The sequence below is a fragment of the Camarhynchus parvulus genome, chromosome 3 (assembly GCF_901933205.1).
Source record: "Camarhynchus parvulus chromosome 3, STF_HiC, whole genome shotgun sequence".
Classification (NCBI taxonomy): domain Eukaryota; kingdom Metazoa; phylum Chordata; class Aves; order Passeriformes; family Thraupidae; genus Camarhynchus; species Camarhynchus parvulus.
In genome coordinates, this window is record NC_044573.1 from 33,280,631 (window position 1) to 33,304,081 (window position 23,451).

The 23,451-nt window shown below is 42.9% G+C and overlaps 2 protein-coding genes across 2 annotated transcripts in view; one reads left to right on the plus strand and one right to left on the minus strand.

Moving 5' to 3' along the window:
• Window positions 1-3,003: 3,003 nt before the first annotated feature.
• On the minus strand, window positions 3,004-15,473 carry QPCT (glutaminyl-peptide cyclotransferase). Its single transcript, XM_030945626.1, has 7 exons — window positions 15,239-15,473; window positions 11,274-11,420; window positions 8,585-8,866; window positions 5,883-6,059; window positions 4,936-5,035; window positions 4,341-4,457; window positions 3,004-3,444 (listed from the first exon to the last, which is right to left on the minus strand). Exons 1-7 carry the CDS (start codon window positions 15,338-15,340, stop codon window positions 3,299-3,301), a joined length of 1,071 nt encoding a protein of 356 aa, XP_030801486.1. The 5' UTR covers window positions 15,341-15,473; the 3' UTR covers window positions 3,004-3,298.
• A 6,471-nt stretch (window positions 15,474-21,944) lies between these two features.
• The window catches only part of PRKD3 (protein kinase D3), a 41,576-nt gene continuing 40,069 nt past the window's right edge, over window positions 21,945-23,451 (plus strand). Inside the window, 1 exon segment of the mRNA XM_030944973.1 lies at window positions 21,945-22,067. The gene's annotated coding sequence lies outside the window, so the exon portion shown is untranslated.

A 23,451-nucleotide genomic window follows, 5' to 3' on the forward strand; every position in this document is an offset into this window, starting at 1 on the left:
TTTTGCCTTTTCTAACTGTGTTTTGCTATTAGCTGATCACAATCTAAATGTTTATTTGATACATAGTGAATAAGAATTGATAATTTATATAATCTTCATTCCTAATGCTAGGAATGTTGTCTCAGCTAGAAAGAGAAGACTGGTACTTGGTGTTGTTTCTGTCTGCCAGAGGATTTGGCATTGTTACCCCCTTAAGTTGTTCCAGCTGTGATTGCACAGGACCACATCACTTGTAGGTAAATGCATCCAGCTTTAGAGTTAGAGGGGCATGTACCGTTATTTGGCTTCAGATTCTTGTGAGAAACTGCCTTGTCCTGATACAGAAGGAGCCAGATCACCTATCACAAGACAAATAACTACCATATTATGGGGTTTTTTTCAGCTTTACATGTTGAGTGATGGCTCTTGAGTTCATTCTGTTCTGCATTCCCTTAACCCAGGTGGTAACTACAGACACCTCTGGCACACAAAGCCAGGGACAGCCTTTTGTGGCTGGTAAACTGATTTTTATTTCCTTCCCCTTGACTGAGATGTGACAAATCCTTTTCAAGGTGAGAACCTGTGCAGCAATTCCGCTGATTAGATTAACTGAAGTCCTCTATTGATTTCTAGCCCTTGCTGCCACCATCCAACAGGGAAGGAGAAACTATTCAGCCATAGGTTTTTCAACACAAAGCCTGTCTCTGAATTCTAGAGTGATTATCTGTCCTGTGTTTGTCCAGACACAATGGATCTGGATTTAATCATACTCAGTGTTGGAACTGTGAGTAGAAGAGATACCAGTCTTGGTCTCTTTGCTTGTATTTTTTGTTTTCTGGGCATTTTATGAAATAACTTTGTGCTACCTGCTTGTTCTCCCCTGCCTTAGTAGCAATGAAAACCCACCTTGTGCCATGTCTGTCTTGCTGACTACTTCTTGTGCTTTTAAGAACTTAGATTCTTGGATTCACATGGTTACTGGGTTGATGTAAGTTTTCCTTCCAGCCATTATTTTTTAAATGAATGATGGATCATATAAATTGCTAAGATGATAACCCTTCCCTCTGTAAGTAAACTTTTCTAGGGCTAGCATCCAGTTAGGAGATGGCCTTTTTTTCCTGTACCAAAAAAACCCCCAAACACGAAAGCCAGGGAGGGAAGAAAAAAAAAACCCCAAGCCTTTTCATGTTTTCTTCACATTTTGAAAAATATTGAATCATATTATAGCAACATGTATCTCATTGCCTTGGACTGAGTAAACATAACTCGAGATAAACGTAACTTTTACTGCATGCTCAGGCAATAAAAATTTAGTGACAAAATTGACATGATTTGGTGTACCACATGGTTAAATTATGGCTTCAGCTAAATCTTCATAGAAATTTAAAAAACCCAGGCTTTTCCCAGATATAACAACCCTCTGAGCCAGTATTTCACAATGAAGTGTGTTTTAAGTTAAGTTTCAAATTCTCAAAGAGGCAGAGTAGCAGTCTACACTGCAAACAGGTACTGTGTTTTTCAGAGGTCCTGCAAAATATGAAGTACCACAAGAGTGGTACTTTCACCAAAACAAATCAGCCACATGAATTCATGTTTAATATTTCTATATTTAGCTGTTCTGTTACCTTTCTTCACCACTTATTTTCTCTATTTTCTCATGGGCTGAAGTAGAAGAGAATATGATTGTGAATATACAGTAATACCTGAAAATAAAGACATCTGTCTAATTTTTTAGAATTTTCATAGTATTCTATTTCAGAAGTTTCAGGTAAGACAAATGTTTCTCACCAATGTTAAATGATAGGAAAACAAAAAATGCTTTTGTTTCATCTTTGAGCTACCAAATCAGAATTAAATTTAAAATCAGATTAAATTTAATTTGCAGGCTATCCTGTAATAGAAAAATTTTACAAATTTTCACTGCTGTAAATACCTATTTCTGTAGCAGCTTTATAATACGGATGTGAATAGTGTCTTAGGTTCCAAAATATTTGCGTTAGGAAAATGGTAACATACAGGCCAAATATGATATACCTACAACTCCATTGCTTACCTCCTTCTAAATTCTCTTTGCTCAGGGTAGAACTCTGCAAGGAAGAAGTTTGGAGCACTAAAATATTGACTTTTTCCCCTCAGTTCATCTCCTATCAGCTTGATTTTTTCCCCCCTTAAAATGCTGTCATCCCTTTCTCATCAGTTGAAACCATATTTCTGTCAGTAGCTTTTGAATATTGTTCTTCTGTCTTTCATGGATCTCATTCCAGGCTTTATTGTTGCCAGTGTTACACTAAATCTGTTGAACAATTCCAGTAAGGAGTGTAAAAGCACAGGGTTGTTAAATTGGTATCTTTTTGGTGCCTAAACTGTTGTCTTGCTTTAAATAACATTTTATTTTTGATAGCACTTTGCCTTTAAAATTGTATTTAGATAAACTATAGTTTCTAAAGTGATCGCTTTCCTCGTATAGTTATTTTTGTTGTAGTCTGTATTAAAAACAGCAGGTGGGTGGTTGTTTGGAGGTTTTTTGGGTCAAATTGCCAATGATTCTCATGTGACAACATGGTGTGTACTGTGTCATTGCTCCCACACACCACCTGATCTTTTGTTTATATCTGCTGTGTTGCAGTCAGAGCACAGGGAAACCCCCACATACCTTCCTGTTAGCATCACCTCCCACCACCCTTCTCCATCAACAAGTATCCAACAAATGATAGGGGCAAGGCTGAATTTGGGTTATTGGTCTGTTTTCTGGGGGTCAGCTGTCTGCAGAGAAAAACCCTTGCAGCTGCCTTTGTAGGGGAAGGAGGAGAGGGACCAGAGAGGATTAAAAATCACATCTCTGTGTCAGGAGTTTAGCAACTCATTTCAGCATGAGGTGGTTTAGTTCAGCCCAAAGTAGAAGTCTGCTATGGTGTGACTTTTGTCTCTTTTGATAACATGGTGTAAATTTCCTTAGCTGAACACTGCAAAAGTTGGTCACACCTTGTAAAAACTGTATCATACAATTAAGTCATGAGGCATTCCCTCCTGGGATCATAATACGTAACAAAAAACAATGATAGCAATCTGGAAAGATTCTGGAGGTTTTTTAATTCAGACACAAAACATGGAAAGATCAAATTCTTTCCAGGCTGAGCTAGGTCTTATTTAATGGTATCTTATTTGGCTACTGGATCAATGGGCCACGAACAGCTCAATCAATAATCAGTTTAGCAAGAGCTATCACATTTTTCTTCACTCTCCAATGCAATTAAATAGCAAGTGTGAAGGTGGGCAAACAGTAGTGTGAATGGAGTACAATTGGTTGATGTTTTGTCTTTCATAGGTTGAGATATTCCAGTACAAACACTTGCAGGATTTTGTTGAGATTGTCAATAGTGGCTTTGTCAAGGTTTTCTTCTGTGTCCATCATGGTATGCCATACTGCAGGAAAAGGGGATGGAATCAGATGCAGGACTGGAACCCCTATAAAAAGGAAAGTGAAATTTGGAGAAGAAATATTTTAGAAGTTCTGTTAAGCCAACTGATACTTCCCCATTTAGCAACAGAGTCAGGTAACTACTCAATAAGCTTGCTTTTTAGGGTGTGTCCCTGCAGCTTCCTTTTACCTTCTCTTGTTTTGATGCTTGTGACTGCATCTCATTATTAAAGAGTGTGTTGTGTAAAGCTGCCACCTTCCTTTCTTTTCCCTCCTTCTTTTTTTCTTTTCTTTTTTTTTTTAAAGTAATCTGTAGCTCCTTGTTGGGAGTTACGGGGGTTTTGAGATTCTTTGCATTGTGTCTTTAGGAGCTACAGAAGGACAGAGAAATCACTGCAGCTCCTCAAAATGAAAACTGATTACCATGTTTTTGTGAAAGTATTAAGACTGAATATTTTTGGAGCATTTTTTTAGTTCTCTACATAAATGGTAAAATAGGGTTTCTTATTTTTACTCTGTAAAATAGAGACAGTGTTGCTCTCAGATAAAGGAACTGTCTCACTGTGTGTATATATATGTATGTGTGTGTGTGTGTATATATATATATATATACACACACACACATTAAGCCACCTATATGTACTGCAGCTTGTAGGTAAAAGAGGAAATAAATCAGTCTTCTGCTTTCCAATTGCTTTTGGGGAGGACCATTTTTTTTCTCAACCTCTTTCCTGATTTACTTCTTTTTCTCTCTGATTTTTCAGCTGCATACCACTAAGGAATCAATTTTTTTCATTAGGTAATACATCAAAGCTCTAAATTTGGATTCAGAAGCCTCAAGTTGGGACAAATAAGCTTGAAAAACAGGAGCATATGCACTTGCTCATTTACTAAATTAAGCATTTTTTACTGAATATATACAAATTATAAGAATTTCCAGCACCTCTTAACAAAAATGGAACATGATCATCTTCAACCATGCCTCGATGTAAAGTACTGTGGAAATACTGACTTTGAACAGGGTGATTCTTCAGCAGATTCATATTGTGTAGCTTTTGCTCTGTAATGCACAATGAAAGTGATTATTACAATTTTTGGACAATGAGGCATGTTAGCATGTTTGAATTATTTTTCCTCACACATGGAAGCTTTTTCCATCAGAGGAGAAAAAGGCACAGTGGTGACTGTCTTTTGCATTTGTTTAATACTTGGAAGACCTCGGGACTGGTGCTATTACCATAATTTTACAGAAGTGAGAACAAAAACACAGAAGTGAAGCAGTTGCCAAGTGTCACAGAGTGACAATCAGTAATAGAATCTGTTTTGTTGCTTCCAAAGGTCTGAGAGTCTTCCTCAGTTGTTTTATTAACTAAGTATCAAAATCTTGATATAGGTTTAATATTTCACATTTACATTATCACTGAGTCCTACTGTAAACCAGAAAATTAATCTAAAAATCTGATTTACAGAGCTTAATACATTCAGAAACTACTCACTTGGTTTTGAAATTCATTCAAAACCCATATTCTTCTGCTTACCAATTGCTTGAAGCCTCTGAAACCATCGAAGAGTGTTTGGAAAATAATTGGGAAAGACTGGGTTTCGTGCACCAATTAAATCCAGTAGTACAAACAGGTCCTAGACAAGAAAGAATCTTTAGCGCAGAACGCTTTCCTATAACATCAGCAGCAGCAATGAAAGTCTTGGTTTCCTGTATAGCTCATGAGCAGGTCTTTGCTAGCCCTGGCAAAAGATCTGCCTTTCTAACGTGGTGCCTGAGGAGAATTCACTAGGAGAACCTGATTCCAATCTGACACATTTTGCTGTCTTCCCAAGGAGGGAAAGGCTAGGCTATTCCTCTGTTCCTCGAGCTGAAGCAGGCTGCATAGCTTAGCCTGCAATTTGTGCGTTATATCTCTTTAAAAGAAAAACAGCGGTAGGTGGGGAGAAAGAAGAGGAAATTGCTTTTTCCCCTGAGAACAACAAAGTCTGTCAAGGGAAAGACATTTTATGAGTCATAAGAAGCAGTGACAGAAGTGCCTCAGCAGTAAACAGGGAAAGTAGAAGGGAACAGACAACCAGAATGTTAGTAGGAATCAGAGGGATACAGAGGTTGCTGTAGCTTAGTACTGAGCTAGGGGAGATTTGTTCATAGGCCAATGCTGTTTGTGCTCTTTACTTATCACTTTATCTTTTCCTGAAAAAGGTGGGTATCCTAATTTATATTATAATAAACTGTGTATTTTGATATTTCTATGGCTCCTCCTCATACTTGCATGCAGCAGGTCCAATCACCTGAAAAGCTCTTCCCAATTCTCTAACATATTTCATAATGTTTCCAGAAGCCTGCTTCTTCCTTTAACTTCAGTGGGGTCGTGGTTTCTTGGGAATTTGGCCAGTTACCTATTAATTAAATATTTTTACAAATGCCATTTACTATTATTCCTTAAGGAGGAAAGTCCTTAAAAAGGGGAGAGCCACTTACTATGCCCTGCAGCTGGTTTGTGGTTGTTGAACCAGGTGGGTGTGGAGTCGATACCATTTTTTGAGCTAAGTGTTGAGATCCATAGAGGGAATCAGAAGGGGACCACCGAACAAAGGCTTCTTCACCATCAAAAAAGATGAGCTGAAGGGAAAGGTCTGGTCTTGATGTTGAGCTAGCCTGTTGGAGGAAGTTAAAAGTAAAACTAGCTGATTCTGGCCAGAACATTAAACAAAAGGCAAATACTGTAGTCATGTAAGTAACACAAATAAGGGTGTATTTTCAAGGTTCCCTGTGCAAACCTTCCTTTGGATGTTATTACGGTGTAATAGTGGTAGTGATCAGTCAAGGTAATTGTTATTTATCTAACACAGTGACACATTCTCCAGTCTCTCATAATTTTGGTTCTGGATAAAAGTATCATTTCTGACTTTGGAGGATGTGACCTGAGTGTTGAGACCTGCAAAACCAGGTAGCAGCAACATTATCTCAAATAATGAGGGGATGTGTCAGTAACAACACCTGATGGGAGTGCTAATATCATTATTTGATTGCATCACAAGGATTAATATAATTGCTACAGCTGTGCATCAGTGGAGGTGAATTATGTATTTGACAAGTTGATGGTTCTTCCAGCCCCTTCTTTTCATTCAGGGGAATTTACAATCACTGAGGCAACTGTGCACTAAACCAGAGCAAAGAGAGTGGGTAGGTCAGATATGTCTTTTCCTTTTGACAACCAAAATCTAACAGCAGTAAAACCTGAGCATATACATGATAAATGTGTTTAACGTCACAAAAAAGACATTTGTATGAAATTTCTTTCCAGTGTAGATGGAGTCTACTATCTGAAGCTTTGTTTGAACTGTCAGAATTTCCTAATAATCCACAGCCCAGAAAATCCCAGTCTGGTTCCACTAAATGAACAGTTTTGTGAACTGTAGTCCTGACAGTTGCTATAAATATTTTAAGCCCTCTGTGAATTAACACTGCTTCAAGGAAAATTGCATGATGTGGTTAAAAAGGTAGGGTCACTGGCAGCAGTCATGTCCAGTATGGGCTACAGCTCCCAGATAGCTGGAGCTGATGCAATCTGAACAGAAGCTTCTATAAAATGTCAGTCATGCAGGCAAGATGGCATTGATTGTGCTCACAGTGGTATATTGATTTCTCTAATGGCAACGGCTTGCTGCCCTTTGTCATTTGAACATGACAGAGCTCTGTAGGCAGCAGTCATTTTGCATTACATTCTGGAGGAAACTGTATCAGTGCTATTTGAGTTTTAGAAAGTAGTACTTGCGTTATTATTACTATTACTGCTTAACACATTTTAATAATGTAAAGAGATGTCTTTGCCCAATAATTTTAAACTTACTCTGGAGAAGTAAGTTATAACTGGAGAAGCATCAAGATAAAAATCACAGCTTCAAGTCAAAGTATAAATAGATGTGGCTGAAAACATAGCAAAGTCTGTTGTGCTACCATAAGCAGAGCAAAAACATCATAACTAATGTATTAAGCAGATGGATCCCAAGGTGTATTTTGATAACAGACTGTACAAGTGGTGGTCTGTGAAAAGTAATTAGTTGCCTTTTTGTCAAATGCTGTCATCTTAGATGATAAAAAACAATTTTAATTGTAAAATAGTGTATTCATAGTGAAAAATGCTAGTCTTAAAAGTCAGTGTACGGGTTGTTTCATAAATAATCACCAGGCAAATTCATTATAAATGAAGCTTCTGAATTAAAGCCTATGTATTACAGGAGTTTGTTTTGTTTTGTTTTGTGACTAAAAATACTGGCTTATTCTTCATCTTCTCATTCTTAAATATTCACATATCAGAAGGCACCAAATCAGTTTCTGGAAACTCCTGTCAACAAGTAATCCTAATAGCTGAGCTGAGTGTACTCCTGACACTTTGTAGAGTCTCTCACATTTGAGAGACCTTTTCCTGTAACAGCTCTATAAATGTATGAGAATTATTTTTCTGTAAATACCAAATACTGAACCAGTAGATGGCACTCGTGAATCCGTAATCCTACAAATTTGTAATCCTACAAGCTTTTAGAGTTTGTAGGCTCAACAGATTTTTGTGCCTAGCAATTGCAGCCCTTTGAAACAGATTTTCATAGCATAGGTAACACAGACTGATGACATTATACTTCTTTCATAAATAAACCATTCAAATTTGTGAAAAAAAAATTAAGAAGAAAATCTTTGTGGGATGGGGGGACCTGAGTGTGACTCTTCTGCACAACAATTAGTTCATCTGTGTCACAAAGCAGAATACAACTGAGAGATTTCTGCAGGATTCAGAATGCAACAAAGCTTTTCAACGACCCTAGATGTTACTGGATATGATAGGAACTTCTGAGTCAGGTTCTGTGCCTTTTAGATAGAAAGTAGCATTATATCTTTCCAAGCCTATGAAACATCTATTATTCATGTATCATTTGTTATTTTTATGTGGTGTATATTTATACAGATAACTTTTAGATAGCCACCCTTTTTATAAGAAATTTTAATGTGACAATATAATTTAGAGTAGTAGATACCGATCTCTGTTTGTTCTTGGAATCAATGGGAGATTTATTACAAGCACAGCAATCAGAAAACCCAGCATGCAGACTATGGAAAAGAATGTGGAAATGCCCTGAGGCCTGTTGCTGTTGGCAAGGCAAATGAAAAGGAAACAAAAGAACTACCTTGATTAACTGCAGCTTGTTATCCAGGGCCCGTGCCAGCTCCAACATCATGGCACAAGGCACAGCTGAATCAGTTGCTCCCACAAACACTCTGCCCTGCCACTGCTGTCCAAAGAATTTTGAGTCGTAGTGGCAAGCAAGTACAAGATGGCGTTTTGCAGACGGCTCCAGAGTGCCAATAATATTTGAAAATGTTTTATAGCCATATGGTGTGTATCTCTGAAATGTGTCTTCTTCAATTTCCCAACCAGCCTTTAATGCTTGAAGACGGTGCTTGATATGCTGCAATTATAAAAACAATCAGATTAATATTTCTTGCTTCAGTAAGATGTTGCAGCCCAATTGTTATTAGCTGATTAATAGTGGCTCCTAAGCTTATTTCTGTAAGTTCATGGTGTTTTAAAGGATAGACTTCATAGCAAAAAATGTAATATCACTGTATAACTTTGCTACCTGAGCCTTGTACTGCCTCATTTGCTTTTTATTTCTTCCTTTTGGCCTTTCTCTTTGGAATGTGAAGATGTTTTGAATTATTGCCAAGTATTATGACACATTAAGATCTTGATCTCTGAAGTTTTCAGGCCAGTGCCTTTTTCAGGTGTAACTAGAGCAGATTTAATGTTAATATTTTAAGAGCTTAACTCAGATGTGCCTTTAAATTGAAAGTCAGAATTGGCTGCAGAGACCTTGTTGTGACTGTTTAGACAATTACCACACAAAGATGCCACAGAAGTATAAAGGAAAAAAAAAGAAAAGCTGTTTGGGTTGGTTGGTTGGTTGGTTGGTGTGAGGTGGTTGGACTTTTAAGATTCTGTGAAAACTCTGCCTTTCAAGCGACATAAATTGTTTACAAGGCCATAACAGAGAGGTAGATTCTTTTAATTAAAGAAAGAATGAAACATTTCAGAAGAGCGTTTTAAAAATGAAATTATATAAGTGCAGCTCATGTAAAGACAAGAATTGAGACAATCTATAACGCAAATCATTAATTTTAGCTGTCTTCCTGCCTGAAGAGAATACCTCCAACAACCCCAGCTATCCTTCAACCAGAGTTCTGGCTAACTCATATTAGAGGGACATCTCTGCTTCTCTGTTGAGCAACTTATTTTTATGGGTCCCTAGAGAGCTTCTTCAAGGCAGATTCCTCTCTCTTTAAGTAAACACTAGGAAAAGCCTCTGAGGGGAAAATAGACTTTGAAGACTTGTTCTGCTCTTAGGGAAGTCAGTAGGAATGACAAAAAACAACAACATTGCCATAGATTTTAGTGCTAGATCAAGCTTCCATTTTGTTTGTGGTCACCCACTGAAAGCTTTTACAACATGATATGGTCTATCAGCTATCAGTAGGCAGAGTGAAGGATGTCTGTTAAGGATTGAGGGCACTATATAAGCCTGGATGGAGTTCCCAGTAGCCTTTTTCCCTTAAAGGAGTCTGATGATTTTGTGTCTCAACAAAGAAGTATAATCCATTTCAAACTCCATTATTGTGTTTTGACAATAAAGGACTCTTAATTTTTTTAAATTTAATACATGCTGTTATCTTGTAACAGGATGATCCATTCTATTTTGAACATAATCTGTGGTTTTCTAGCCTAGACTCAGCTGTTTTTTTGCTTTTCTTCCTTTTCCCCCTTTCACTTGGCTGCCTTCCAGAGTACTGCTAAAGAAACCACAAAGCTAAATCTACAGAGATGTGCGCACACACACACACACTCAGACACACACAATGCATAAAAAGGCTGCATTTTTCCAATCTACCAATTGCACAGTAGCAAATAAATTTATTGTAGCTGGGGCTGTCTTTGGGCTGTTGAGTCAGTGGCCAAAGGGTAGATGAAGGCTAGTGAGATGATGTGAATGTCTTTAGTAAACTCAGCTGTACCATTGTCTGCCTCCTGCTTGGCTAATGGGGTCCAGAGCCAACATGGACACTGTCCTGAAGATGCCCACGCTATGAGTGCAGTGCAGAGGTGCTGACAGAGCAGCAACCCAGTTGTGTGGCAGCTTCTTGTGGCTCAAAGACAACGTGCTGGAGTCTTTACTGCCTTGGGGACAGCTGCAGCCTGGTTTGTTAGTCCAGCACCAGGACACTGCTGTGCTTGAGCCAGTGGAGATGGTGTGGTTTGTGGACCAGGGCTGCACTTGGTCGTGCTGACCATTTTATCTGGCTGCCCCTTTGGGCTCCTCGGATCCCCTTTTGTGTTGATACACTCATCTGAAGCAACACTCCAGGGCACTGTAACAGCACAGGACAGGGCCTCTCCAGAAGAAGTGACGGAGGTGTCATTTATTTAATCCCATGCATGGTCTCAGGTTTGAACCAGTGACCAAAAACCTGCTCATGTGAGGGAAAGGACAACCATTGTGTCGTACTTTGGGTACCAAACCTGGGGCAAACTTTTTAATTTAAAACATGATTAAAAAAAAAATACTTATTTTCCATCATGCATCATGCTATGCAGCCCTAGGAAATAATGTCAGCTGATGTGCAAGCTGTGTCATGTTGGCATGTTCAAGTCTAGACTATGCGGTCTAGACTTGAACAATGATAGAGTTCATCCTACTGAATTAAAGGAATTTCTGTGGGACTGTCTCTTTGGTGGGGGTCACCAAAGGTGTTACCAGAATATAAATAATGATAATATATAGTAAAAATGTTCTTAGAGGTTGTCAGAAAGTGTTTTCTTACCTGTCGCACGATGTAACTTCCTCGTGATCCCGGGTATCTTTCTATCAGGATAGGGCGCAAATCATTCTCCCACATTTCAGAAATATCTGTGTTGGCCACAACTTTTTGAATAGCATCAGAACTTAAAATTCTTGGTTGGTGAGAATACTGCAGAAGGTAGAGAGAAAAAGAGTGCTATAACTATTACTAGGCCTTTTTAACCATAGTTTTCTTCAGAATTACAATAAAAATGGTATATAGTGCTACTTTGATTTATTCCCAACAAAATGCAATTAAAAAACCCCTTTTCACTCAGAAATGATTGGCTCCTCTATCTTTCATTTCCATGCAAAATATGCTAGTATTTAAAGCATGGGAGAAAGTTTTACCTACCAGCTAGCTGTAAAACCTGAACCTATGAATGGGTTCTCTGTTTCCTAATATCTAAATTACACAGGTCATGTCTGCAATCACGCCACCTTCAACCGAGGTTTCTATTGAGACAAACACCAGAAGCTTTGTTTCCAGTAGTAATAACATTTAGGCATTTCTTTGCAGTACACAGCATAAAGCCAAGGTAAGTCGCTCCCAGCGGGAGCAAGCTGTGTCATTGTGGTCTCTACCCACAGTGGCAGAATGAGTGTGACTGCACAGAATGCTGTGGCTCATCTGGGGCTAGCTGGGGCATTTGTCAGCTTGGTGACACATGGGTTAACCTCAGATCCGACAGCCCATCTCCTGTGGCAGCCACTAGTATGTGACCTACCTCCCAAATGACTTCCTTTCTGTTGCCCAAGCACAGGCCTTTGGGGCTGTACCAGGTGACCCAGAATGCTTGAGACATCCTTATGTATCTGGCAAAGGCACATCTTGGATGTGCAAGAGCTCCATAGAGATCTTGCAGGTGGGATTCCCAAGGACATCTCAAATGCCCCTTTATACACCAGGTTTGAACCTATCCAATCTCCAGCAGTTGTCTCCTCAGAAACTTCCTGTGCCACTATTGCTGTTACAGATTCCTATTTCAGGCACTATCATTCCATTCCTCATTTATATCACAGGGTCTTCCCTCTACTCCTGTCTTTCTCCTAATGAAAAATACTGCTTTGTTTATTTCTTCTTTGATTAGAACTGCCTTACATGACTGATCAGACTTGCTGTCCTTTCATGCATCTTGTCTATGTCATCCTTTCTAAGATGAGCAAAAGAAGAGAAAATGGAACATGAGCACATCATAGTTTATACTGTAGGACAATGGTATTTTTTATTTTATTCTTTTTCTTTCTTCAAACTGTTTAACAGCTGACTTGCTTTTGGTCTGCTCCTGCATCAAACTGACATTTTCATAAATATCTGTAGTTGAACCCCATTGTTGTATGTGTTAGCAAGAAATAATTCACTCTCCTTTCCTACTCATGTGTGTCATTTCACATGCGTCTGAAATAACAGCTAAAACCTATTACCTGGCCAGAATGTGAACTGACTTTAGAAGTCAGATATCTTATTAGTCAGGTATCTTATAGGTTATCTTATTACCCTAGGTGATGAATATTGTTTAAAAATGGGGGTTGCCTCACTATTTGATTTTTTTCTACTTTGTGTTTGTACAAGAAAATATGAGCACGAGTATTTTCTAAACTTCATTGCAAACATTTAATTCTACCCTTCTCTTGTTTCCTAGCTGTTTATCTCCATGTGAACCTTTCCTCTAATTCCACTTAGGTTTAGCAGTGAAATTAAGCAGAGAGGTGACACAAAGATACTGAATCTAGTTGTGCCAATTTTAATATAGTGTTTAATTTTAAGACTGTAAGGACACCAACATTTAGGATAGGCAGTTAACATTTTCAATTCTAGCAAATTTAGACATAGATTAAAGAAAAAAATAAAAATTATATCACTTCATCTGGTATAAAGATGAACTTTTAAAAGTTTGACAATTATACCATGGAAGTTGTAAAACAACCTTTTGAAATACTAGAAGTTTAATAAAGTGGAACTTAAACCAGTGTAGAAGAGGCCCAGAGAAGAGAAAATGTCAGGGAGCTGTTCAGTTTAGGAGGAGCAGGCTGTAAGGGGAGAGTGAAAAGCTAAAGCTATGTATTTCAGAAGAGTGTAGGAGGACAATTTAATTAAGGAAGTTCAGAAAATCTGCAGTTGAACAAGTGAAGAGCATGCCTGGTAATTGGGGTCATCAAATCACTTGGCAAAGAAACATTATTAAAGTACAAATGCATGAAAATACTTCAGTAGAGAGGAATCAATTTCCACTTCTAATAATGGAGATATCTTCAAATTTGGGAAGTGAGAGGAGTTACAAAAGTGGTTATGAAATAAAAGAGAAGCAAAATAAGATTTGTAAGTGACTCATTCTTTACAGTGTTGGTCAATCCCTACTTTGCCACAACAGGGAGGCAGAACAGTACCTTCATGACAGGGTTGTCACTAATCCTGTCATACTAAGCTGTATAAAACTGCAAAACTTCGAGTTCTACAAGTAGCCCAGGCTTACCTGTAGGACTTTGAATTTCTGGCTCACATGTCCCTCCAGGGAGAAGGAACAAAAGTTGTTGAAGGACAGGAATTTGATGAGAAAGAGGAGGTTGTTCTCGCTTAGTGTGTGCACAGCAGAGGAGCTGAGGCGTGAATGGTCCTGTGGCACTACTGACAGCACTGCTGGGGAGACTGGCTGGTCAGAATGGAGCCAGCTAAAGAGGGAAGGGCTGGGGCTCACGGGGGATGAAAAAAGGAGCACTGGGACTGTGTGATTGTTCATTGACCAGCGCTACTAACGATTCACCCCTGCACGTATATACTAAATATGTACATATACATGTATTGTGCATAGTTACAGATGTATTGTGCTACAGATATATAGTCTATACATGAGCTATATATATTACATATGAGCTATACACATATATATGTATGTGGTGTAAGATACAATTAATAGAACAGAATGAAACAGTATCTCATTAACAAACAAAGAAACAAGCCAACATTTCCTTGAATGGGGGGTGGGGGCGGTGAATTAAAACAAGGAGAAAGGGAATTACTAAGGGGAAGCATGGAAGGGTGTGAGGGAAGCTTCATTTTACCAGCTTGTCTTGTGGAATTCAGTTGCTTCTTGCTGAACTTTGACTTCAGCCCTTCTACAAACACTTGGGGAAGGGCCCTAAAAGTATATTTTCTGTTTGGAAATTCCTGAAGTGTTTAGTTGAATGTGGTTTGCAGTTTTATGCTCTCCTACGTTTCATGTGGTTTAATTCTTTATGAAGAAAACTGTGTTAATGTTTCATAATGAAACACTAAGAGCTGCTACATTGAGAATCTGTGGTTTAAAGCTTACCACTGTTTAATTAAACCTTATCTCAAGATTCCTTTTTTCACTAGTACACACAGCAGTATAAATTAGACAAATATGGTATGAGTCTACAACATATTAGAGCATTATATCTTTTCAAAACAATTTTGTACTGGCTATCAGCACCATGCCTACTTGTTTTTCCTAGATACACGTGCATCGCTGCTGAAAGAGCTATTTGTCTTCTCAACCTAAGTCACTGTCCTCTAACACACCATAGTCACAATGAAAGTTGGAGTATAGTAGAATGTTATAAGGAATACAATTTCAGATTTTGATCCATCTTGCCCTGTTTGGGTTTCCCCTTAAATTCAGTAACATTTCAGACCGTGACAAAGCTTATGGCTTTTGCTGCCCGGTCCCGGGCAGTGCGAGATGACAAAGCCAAACGTGTGAAGAAGATCTGCTCTCTGCAGCCACCAAGCTCGGGCTTAGGAGGGAAGCCATGCCACCCACCCTCACCGCGCCAAGGGTGAGCTCAGCCCGGATTCACGCTGGAGGCCAGGGCAGGATGGATGGGGCCGTCCCCGCGCCCGGCCGCTCACCCCTGCCCGCCTGGAAGGCGCTGCCCCCGCACCAAGGGAGAGGCGAGAAGCGCCTGGGAAAGGCGAACGCGACCCACCTTCTCCTGGGTCCACTGCGCTCCGGCGTCCCTCCCGAGCGCCGGGGGCAGGCAGGCGGCCAGGCACAGTGCCCCGAGCAGCCGGGCCGCGACCCTCGCCATCCCTTCCCGCAGCCTCGCCGAGTGCCAGGGAGCAAAGGAGAGAGCCGCGGCTGTGCCGGCCGGCGGGGGCGGCGCTGAGGGAGGCACGGAGGGAGGCACGGAGAGAGGGAGGGAGGCACGGAGGGAAGGAGGCACGGAGAGAGGGAGGGAGGCACGGAGGGAGGTACGGAGGGAGGCACGGAGGGAGGGAGGGAGGCACGGAGGGAGGGAGGCACGGAGGAGGGAGGTACGGAGGGAGGCACGGAGGGAGGGAGGCACGGCGGGAGGAGGCACGGCAGGAGCGGCGCTGGCTGCAGGAGCCGCAGCCGTGCCAGCCTCTCGGGCAGCCCGCGTTCCCCGGAGCCCGGCCCGTCCCGGCAGCCCGTCAGCAGTGCCAGGGGCTGCCTGCGCCCCCGGCCCCCTCCCCTCCCTCCTCCCCCGGCCGCCGGGCAGCGAGGGCGGGCAGGCACTCGTGATTCCCACCGTGGGAAAAGCGGGAGCCTGCGGCTTTTCCCTGAAAGCTGGTTTTGTGTTCCGAGGGGCAGCTCGTGATCCCTCGGCCTCCGGGCACCGGTGGGAGCTGCGGACTCTGCCATGAGGGAGGGCCGCGCTCTCCCGCTGGGAGCCGGCCGGGAGCAGCGCCCGCCGCTGATGGAAGCTCGGAGCGGGTATTCCTTATGAAGGGTGGGACAGCAGAGACCTACAGAATTGCGAAGGGGTTTAATTCATTAATTTACAAGTTCTTATGCTCTTTTTTAGGCCTAAAACAACAATGCGTGCTAATATGAAAACCCCCTTTTCAGGCGTTTTAATTTATGTACTTTTATTATCAACTAAGAATGAAGCAAAATCTGTGGTGAGGTGGTATTTTGCAGTACACCAATTTAAATTAATTAACCAAAGATACAAGTTTCTGAGTTTTTATTCTCTTCTTTAGGTGATTTGACATCACTGTTCTTGCTCTAGGATGTTGTAGAAAACATCTGACTATTCTGCATCACAGACACGGTATTTAAAGTCTCCGACTTTTACATATTTCTTAAAAATCAGGCTTAATCTCAAAACAAAATAAGAAAAAGATGAGGTGAAGGAGGGAAGCAGCAGGAGTAATCATTTTGCTGCTTGTCAGCCTTGTACTGGAAAGCCTATCCTAGTAACTACAGCTTTGCAAGTAAGGGTGATGTTGGAGTAATGGAGTGATTTGTGATTTGCAGATTGTTGACCCAGATTTCACAGGTTTCCTAGAAAAGCTGGTGGATCTGCCACCCAGCGTACAGATGACATCTCTGGTGGTGATAGCTTTACTACAGATCCTTCTAGCTGATACTCAGAATGTGGCTCTGTCCAATTTTTTTCATATATGGGAAAACAAAGAGTTAATTTAAATTGGTGCCTTTTTTTTTTTCAGTTGTGAAAGTCCACACAGGGCTTTGTTAGGAAACTTCCAAATTCACAGCTGAATCTCTGGCTAACAGAAAGAAATGGGCAATCTTTTGATTACCAAGAAAAATCAGCATGGTTGACAGATTTTTAGACAAAAGCCCCAGCATGTCAGAGATCAAGTCACGGGCAATTAGTCTAAATCCCACTACCAAGATGATGGCGATCCCAGCAGAACTACACAACAGAACAAAAATCTGTTGCCCCTCCATGAGATTTCCTGTGGTTGACTATACAATCCAGATGCTGGACAGAATTTCTGGGTGATATGCCAGGGTTCCCATACAATTTAGCAGAAAAGAAAATAAATACTATAGCTACAAGAGAAATCTGACAAGAATATGAGTCAGGACTAGCTAACACTGCTCTTCCCTAAGGAATTGTGGTTGCTCTGAGGGTTACAATTATTTGATAGATTACAAATTTGGCTAGTGAAAAATCAGATTAAGGCAGCGTTAATATCACCTACATGGGAAACACACATAGAAATGTAAGTGCTGGACCAGATGTGATCTAGAAAGATCAAACAGAATTTTTTAAGGGCATTACTTTCAAAATTTGGAGTGGAGATGTCCCCTCTCATAACCACCCCATAAAGTTCTATGTCTACAAAGAAGACTGAGGCAACAACAACAGCAAAAAAGAGTCCATGTAACAGAAATCAGAATGCCTCACAGCTGAAAACAGAATTACATAACTATTTAAATATGCAAACTTAAAAAAAAATCAGAAGTGAAGGAAATTTTGTTTTTCCAGGGATTTATAAAGGAAAAAAATGTGTTATTTAGTCCTGCTCCATACCACCTAATAGAAAATGTGTCAACAAAATTTCTCAGTGGTCAGCTGTTCTATTATATACATTTTAAATAGTTGTATTATTACTCGGAAAAATCAAATAGATGTAATCAGATACCATCCGGGGGGGGGAAGAAAGGTTAGTTTAATTGAAGAAAGCAGAGGCAATCTGTGACAGCACGATCTGTACATCGTCCCTTCCTGTGCCCAGGAAATGACAGCTGGTGTGACAGTGCCATCTACCGAAGTCCCGATGGACAGTGGATGCAGGCGCCTCTGTCAAAACCTTTTCCTTCTGCTGACCCTCCAGCATGTCAGCATTTCAGCCAAACCGCCCCTGGGAAGGAAGCTGAGGCCGCGGGCTCCGTCCTTGCCGTGGCTACCAGCTCTGGAGAAATGCACTGCCCGGCGCTGCTGCGGGTTTAATGCGGGTTTAATGCGGGTTTAATGCGGTTTAATGCGGGTTTAATGCGGTTTAATGCACGCCAGTTCTCTCCCGAGGGGGAACTACTGCACCTTCCACCGTCACAAATACAGTTTGAATGCCTGCCTCTCCCGACTGGCAGGTCCGTGGCAGGGAGAGCAGAGGAAGTGTGGTTTGCTGCGGTCTGAATCCACATAATAAAAGGTCATTTCCAATCCAAAAGGCTGGATGGGGCTCCAGGCAACCCAGTCTAGTGGAAGGTGTCCCTGCCCACAGCAGGGAGGCTGGAACCAGATGGTTTTTAAGGTCCCTTGCAACCCAAGCCACTCCATGATTCCATAATTTTGGCCTCAGCTATGGCTGATTTGTCAGCAGCAGTAAGGCAGCAGAAACAGCCTGAGATTTCCAGAGCTCAACAGCCTGGGCTGCTGCAGCCTCAGAAATCCACAGGCAGCTCTTCCAGCCCAGAGGGAAGGGATGGTGGGGCTGATGGTCACAGAGGAGCACAGGGGCCTGCAGGTGCCTGGTGCTCACATGCATCCTGTGGGCTTCAGCTGCTGCTCACCCCAGTTAGCTCATCCACTGCTTCTCTCCTTTATCAGGCTGTGGAAGCAACCTGCTTGGTGATTCTGAGATTCTCTTGGTTACAGAGACCCTGTTTCCATGGGCAGATGCCTTCTCAGACAAAGCTTTAATAAATGGAAAGTGTGAAATGTCTTAGTTTTACCCTAAACACTCATTTAGGAAAATAACTTTATTTTGGAGCCGATATAATTGAATTATATATATGATATGAATGAAGCTACCCATAGATTAAAGGATCCATGAGATAATTCCTTAATCTAGGGGGGGGTTAAGTGAATTCCAAAACTCAATTACCTAGAATTTTAAGTATGAATATGCATTTTGTTTAATAAAAAAAAGTCAAAAATGTATGTTTATACCAAGGTAAATTTTGATTCTATTTTTAAGGCTATATTAAACTTTTCACTGGTTTCTTGGGAGGTAGATTTTGGGACAAAGTTCAGCTAAGGGCTCAAACCAAGACGATGAGGTAATTCATAGACATACCCACATTTCAGGATTTTATCCAAACCAAACCTGAACTCCTAGCTTTTTTTTCAGTTCCCTTATTGGACAGGCTGAGTTGAAAGTGTGAGAGAGAAAAGAGACAATGAACAGAAAAAAGAAAAAAAAAAACCAAAGGAAAAGCATTTTTATATTTTGTCTATAGAGATATTACTTCCTCTTTTTGCAGACATTTGTTGCAGATCTTGCAGATCCTAAATGAGGGCCTTTGCTATACAACATCAGGGTCAAAAGCAGTAAAAAATAATGGCAGCATATGCTTATGGAATTTCTAAGGCAAATACACCAGTAAACTCTCCCAAGACGTTGCCTTGAATATGAAAATATTCAAAACATTAGATTGGTGAATAGAAATGAATACATGATGTATCCATTTTCAGATGTGAAATAACCAAATGCTAGAGGTATTATTTTCAAACTGGAAAAACTTGATGCATTTTAAGAGTTATAAAACAGTTCCAAATGCCGTTAATTTATATAGCCCTTGTGGTCCATACAGAAAACCAGTTTTTTGTTTATAAAAGCAAATAAATACAATGAAAGTCACCCATTTCCTAGTATCTTGTAGATGTAAGAGAGTGATTTGTAAAGCACAGCTGGTTTCAGCAGGGAAAGCTGAGCTGTGAAAGCAAACTAACCATCTGAGGGAATGATGTGGGCTTGGAAAAAAAAATGAGAACACTGATGAAATCCACAGGAAATCACTAATTATGGTAGTCATAAAAATAACAAACCAGAATGCTTGCCCTGTCAATTACTGCAGCCAGGGCTAATGCTGTCATGATGCTGCAATCACACGGAGTCAGCTGTGCATGTGCACAGATGGGTGTGCTGCTCCATACACAGATACTGAACGCAGAGCTGCTTTCAGATGTGTTTTACACATCTTTACAACAGAGATCTTTACAAACAGAACAGAGTTTGGATGCTTCAGCAGTATTTGTTTAAAAGAAAGTAACACCAAAGAAGTACTTACAGCACTTTGGTTTATTTTGGCTGATGCTGCCCTGTGTTTTGTAATAAATTGATTTTAACTAATCCATCTTCTGATTTATGAAAAAGCAGCTATTACAGCTTAGGGCAGCAAATTAAATGGCACCAACCCTATTGGATGGTATAAAGCTGAGCTTCTTTACAAAGAAATATAATCGTTGCCCAGTGGCTGTGGTAATACCTAAAATCCATCTGGTGCTGTCCCTAAACAGCTATTTTTAGGGCTGCTACTCAAAATGCGAGAAGCTTGCTGCACTTTAAATACAGCAGAGTGTGTCTCTTTGCTGTGCTAAGCATCAGAAATCATGTTTATGGAGGCAAGCTCTGTGTTTACAGTGGTGGCGTGTGGGAGTCCCACTTTAGAGGAAAAAGGAAACAAAGATTGCTCAGCTATCTGCTGCAGAGCTTTGGCAAGAACATCCTCTATTCATGGAATAGCCTTCATTAAAAAGTCCCAGGGTGGTTTTTGGCATTCAAAACCAGTTAAAAGCAGAATCAACCATTAACTGCTACGTTTTTAGTTTAAAGTACTTCCAGATTTTGACAAGAAGCTGCAGGCATATTATTTATCAAATAAAATGGCGCCAGTCAGTGCAGAGAGCCGGTCACACTCTCCATCAGCTGCACTGTGTAAAGGTCTGATGCAAAATAGGGCGCAGAAAGCGGAAAGGCTCCCCTCAGCTTCAGTGGGTTTTGGGCCAGGCCTCAGGAGCACAAGGTGAAGGAAATGAGAAACGTTACAAACAGAGCTATAAATGACAAGGCACTAATCTGCTTCTCCATCTGTGCCTCGCCAAGCTGAGCATTAGAAGCCTTTGAATTTGACAGTTTGCCTTTTCAAGGCATTTTCGGTCTGGTATATAACTTAAACTTCAGCAACTCCCTATGGTAGTGGATATTATTTTAAGAAATTGAATCCAAATTCAAGAAGGAAGACTACAGGTTGTCTCTCAACAGGGAGCTGTCGGGCTGAAGGGAGGTTACAGAGGCAGTTTTGCCTCGCACCAGTTTTATTTGGTACTTCAGCTCACTGTTTTTCCCAAGTATCTTGCCTGCAGAAATTTGCTGCTGATATCGAGTGGCATCATTAACGCAGGGCAGAAAATGGGATTTGGGTGAATCAGAGTATTAGAAGGGGGGGCTGAAACGCAGCAGGAGACGGGCAGTAAAAAGGGCCTGGAGAACTTCTGACTCCTTGCACGCACATCCGTGGGGGCTAGCGGGACACGCTGAAAGCCACTTCCAGCTCCCAGGTCAGCGCGGCCACGGCAAAGACCAGCGCGGTGCTGTGACACACTAGGTCAAGCATTTCCTGTGCAGCGATGGAGGGCCTGCCCGGCCCAGGGGACATCCCCGCCGCGCTGCGCCACCCCCGTCCCGGCAAGGTGAACCGGGACCGGCGCATGGGCTGTGGCTGCCGCGGCCGGGCGGGGCGGAGCGGGGGAAGGAGCCGCGGTACCGCCAGGTACGGCGGGCAGGGTGGGGGCTGCCCGAACCCGCGGCCAGCGCTGGCACCGCAGCCGGCGGGTGCGAGCTGGCGCGGACACGGGCTTTGGCAGGGCTGGAGAGGCGAGGCGAGGTCAGGGCGGCGGCGGGGCGGCAACTGCAGCTCGGAGCGCAGGGCCCCGCCGTCGGGGCCGTCCTATTCCATTCCATTCCGTCCCGTCCCGTCCCGTCCCGTCCCGTCCCGTCCCGTCCCGTCCCGTCCCGCAGTAGCGGCTCGGGGCAGCGCCCGCCACGGCCGAGGAAAACTAACGGAAACTCTTTCAGGGAGCCCTGCGCCTGCGCCGCCGCGCGCGCTGAGCCCCCCGCCCGCGCGGGGCACGTCGGGGCTCGTGGTTCGCACAGGCCGAGCGGCCAGCGGCAGGACGCGGCGGCGGGACTACAGCTCCCGGCAGCCCCCGCGGCGCGCCCGTCCCGTCCCGGGCGGCTCTGGTGTGTGTGTGGGGAGCCGCGGGGCTGGAGATGCGCGAGTGGCCGCTCCGGCCCGGGGCAGCGGCGCCGCAGGTGAGCGCGGCGGGACCAGGGGCGTCGCCGCTGTGGGCGAGAACCGCCGCGGGGTCGCGGTGTGTGGGAGTGTGGGTGCGTGTGTACGGGGGTGGGGGCCGCCGCCGCCACCGCGTCGGTGAAGGGCGGGGGCGGACTCGAAAAGTTCCTGCCGCGGCGGCGGGAGCGGCGCCGAGCCCCGCACGGGCCGTGCCCCGGGGGAGCGCCCGCCGGCCCCCGCGGGGGGAAAGCGCCGCGGCGGCAGCTCCGCCCTGGGTGCCCCGGGGTGGGGGTGACGGGCCGAGGCCACATCATCTCCGGAGATGGTGCCGGCGGGGGCGGGTCGCGCAGCGGGGATTTAAACCTGGGAGGGAGGGACGGGACGGGCGGCTGCCAGCGCCAGCCCGGACGGGGCTGCGTGACCCGCGGCAGGCAGGACGCGTCCCGCCGGTCCCGCCCGGCATCCGTGGCGGGGAGCTGCCGTCCCTCCCGGTGGGAACGGCCCCTGCTGGGTAAGAATCGCGAGTGGAGCCGCCTGGAGCGGGGCTCGACGTCCGCGTCTCGCCTCGCCTCGGGGCGGAAGGGCGGGTGGAGGGCCAGGTGTTGGAGAAGCTGCCCGAAACACGCTTGGTTTGCGGGCAGCGGGAACGGGAGGGACAGCGCTTCTGGGCGAGCGCAGGCTCCGAGCTGGGCTGCGGGGGAAGGAGGCAGAGGGACTCCTTCATTGCCCCCTGTTCCTCTCTGCTTTGTGAGGTATAGGGTTTTCTTTGCATAAATAAAATGCAGTATTGTAAATTGCATGTCAGTTTCAGTATACGCATATTTGATTTGATGTTCGGAAGAACTTTATCCTCACTACAAAGTGAACAGTTTCTATGGCTTTCCTTTCATAGAAAGATCCATTCTTTCCTACCAAGCAACAAAAATAAACTTTTTCAAAGACTTGTATGCAAATACACATGGTATCAAAAGGCTTTGTCAATGCAAATGCATCGTGCCTTTGACAAACATAATTAACGTTCTAATTAGGCAGTTGTAGGTGAGCTTTCACAGGGTGCTTTCACTGTCTAAATTAAACTTGCCTAGCAGACTCATTAATTCTTTCACATCATAAGGCTTTTCTGTTCTCTATTATGTTGGTTAGGCATTGTTTTTTGTAATTCAAATCCGCCCCTAAGGCTTCGTATTTGCTGTCTCTGGTATCTGTGAGAGGTGAGGGAGAGGAAAGCAGTATGTAGAAAACAAGAACAAGTCATCTGCAAGCAAACTGGAAGGCACTGTGAAGCTGCTTTCTTGAGAAAGGTCTTTAAATGTTACTGTTGCTGTCCTTGCTCTCCCTATTTATTGCTTTCATCTGTATCGTGTTTAGCGTGTTCTTTAAGGCTGAAGTTTCTTTTCAGATGTC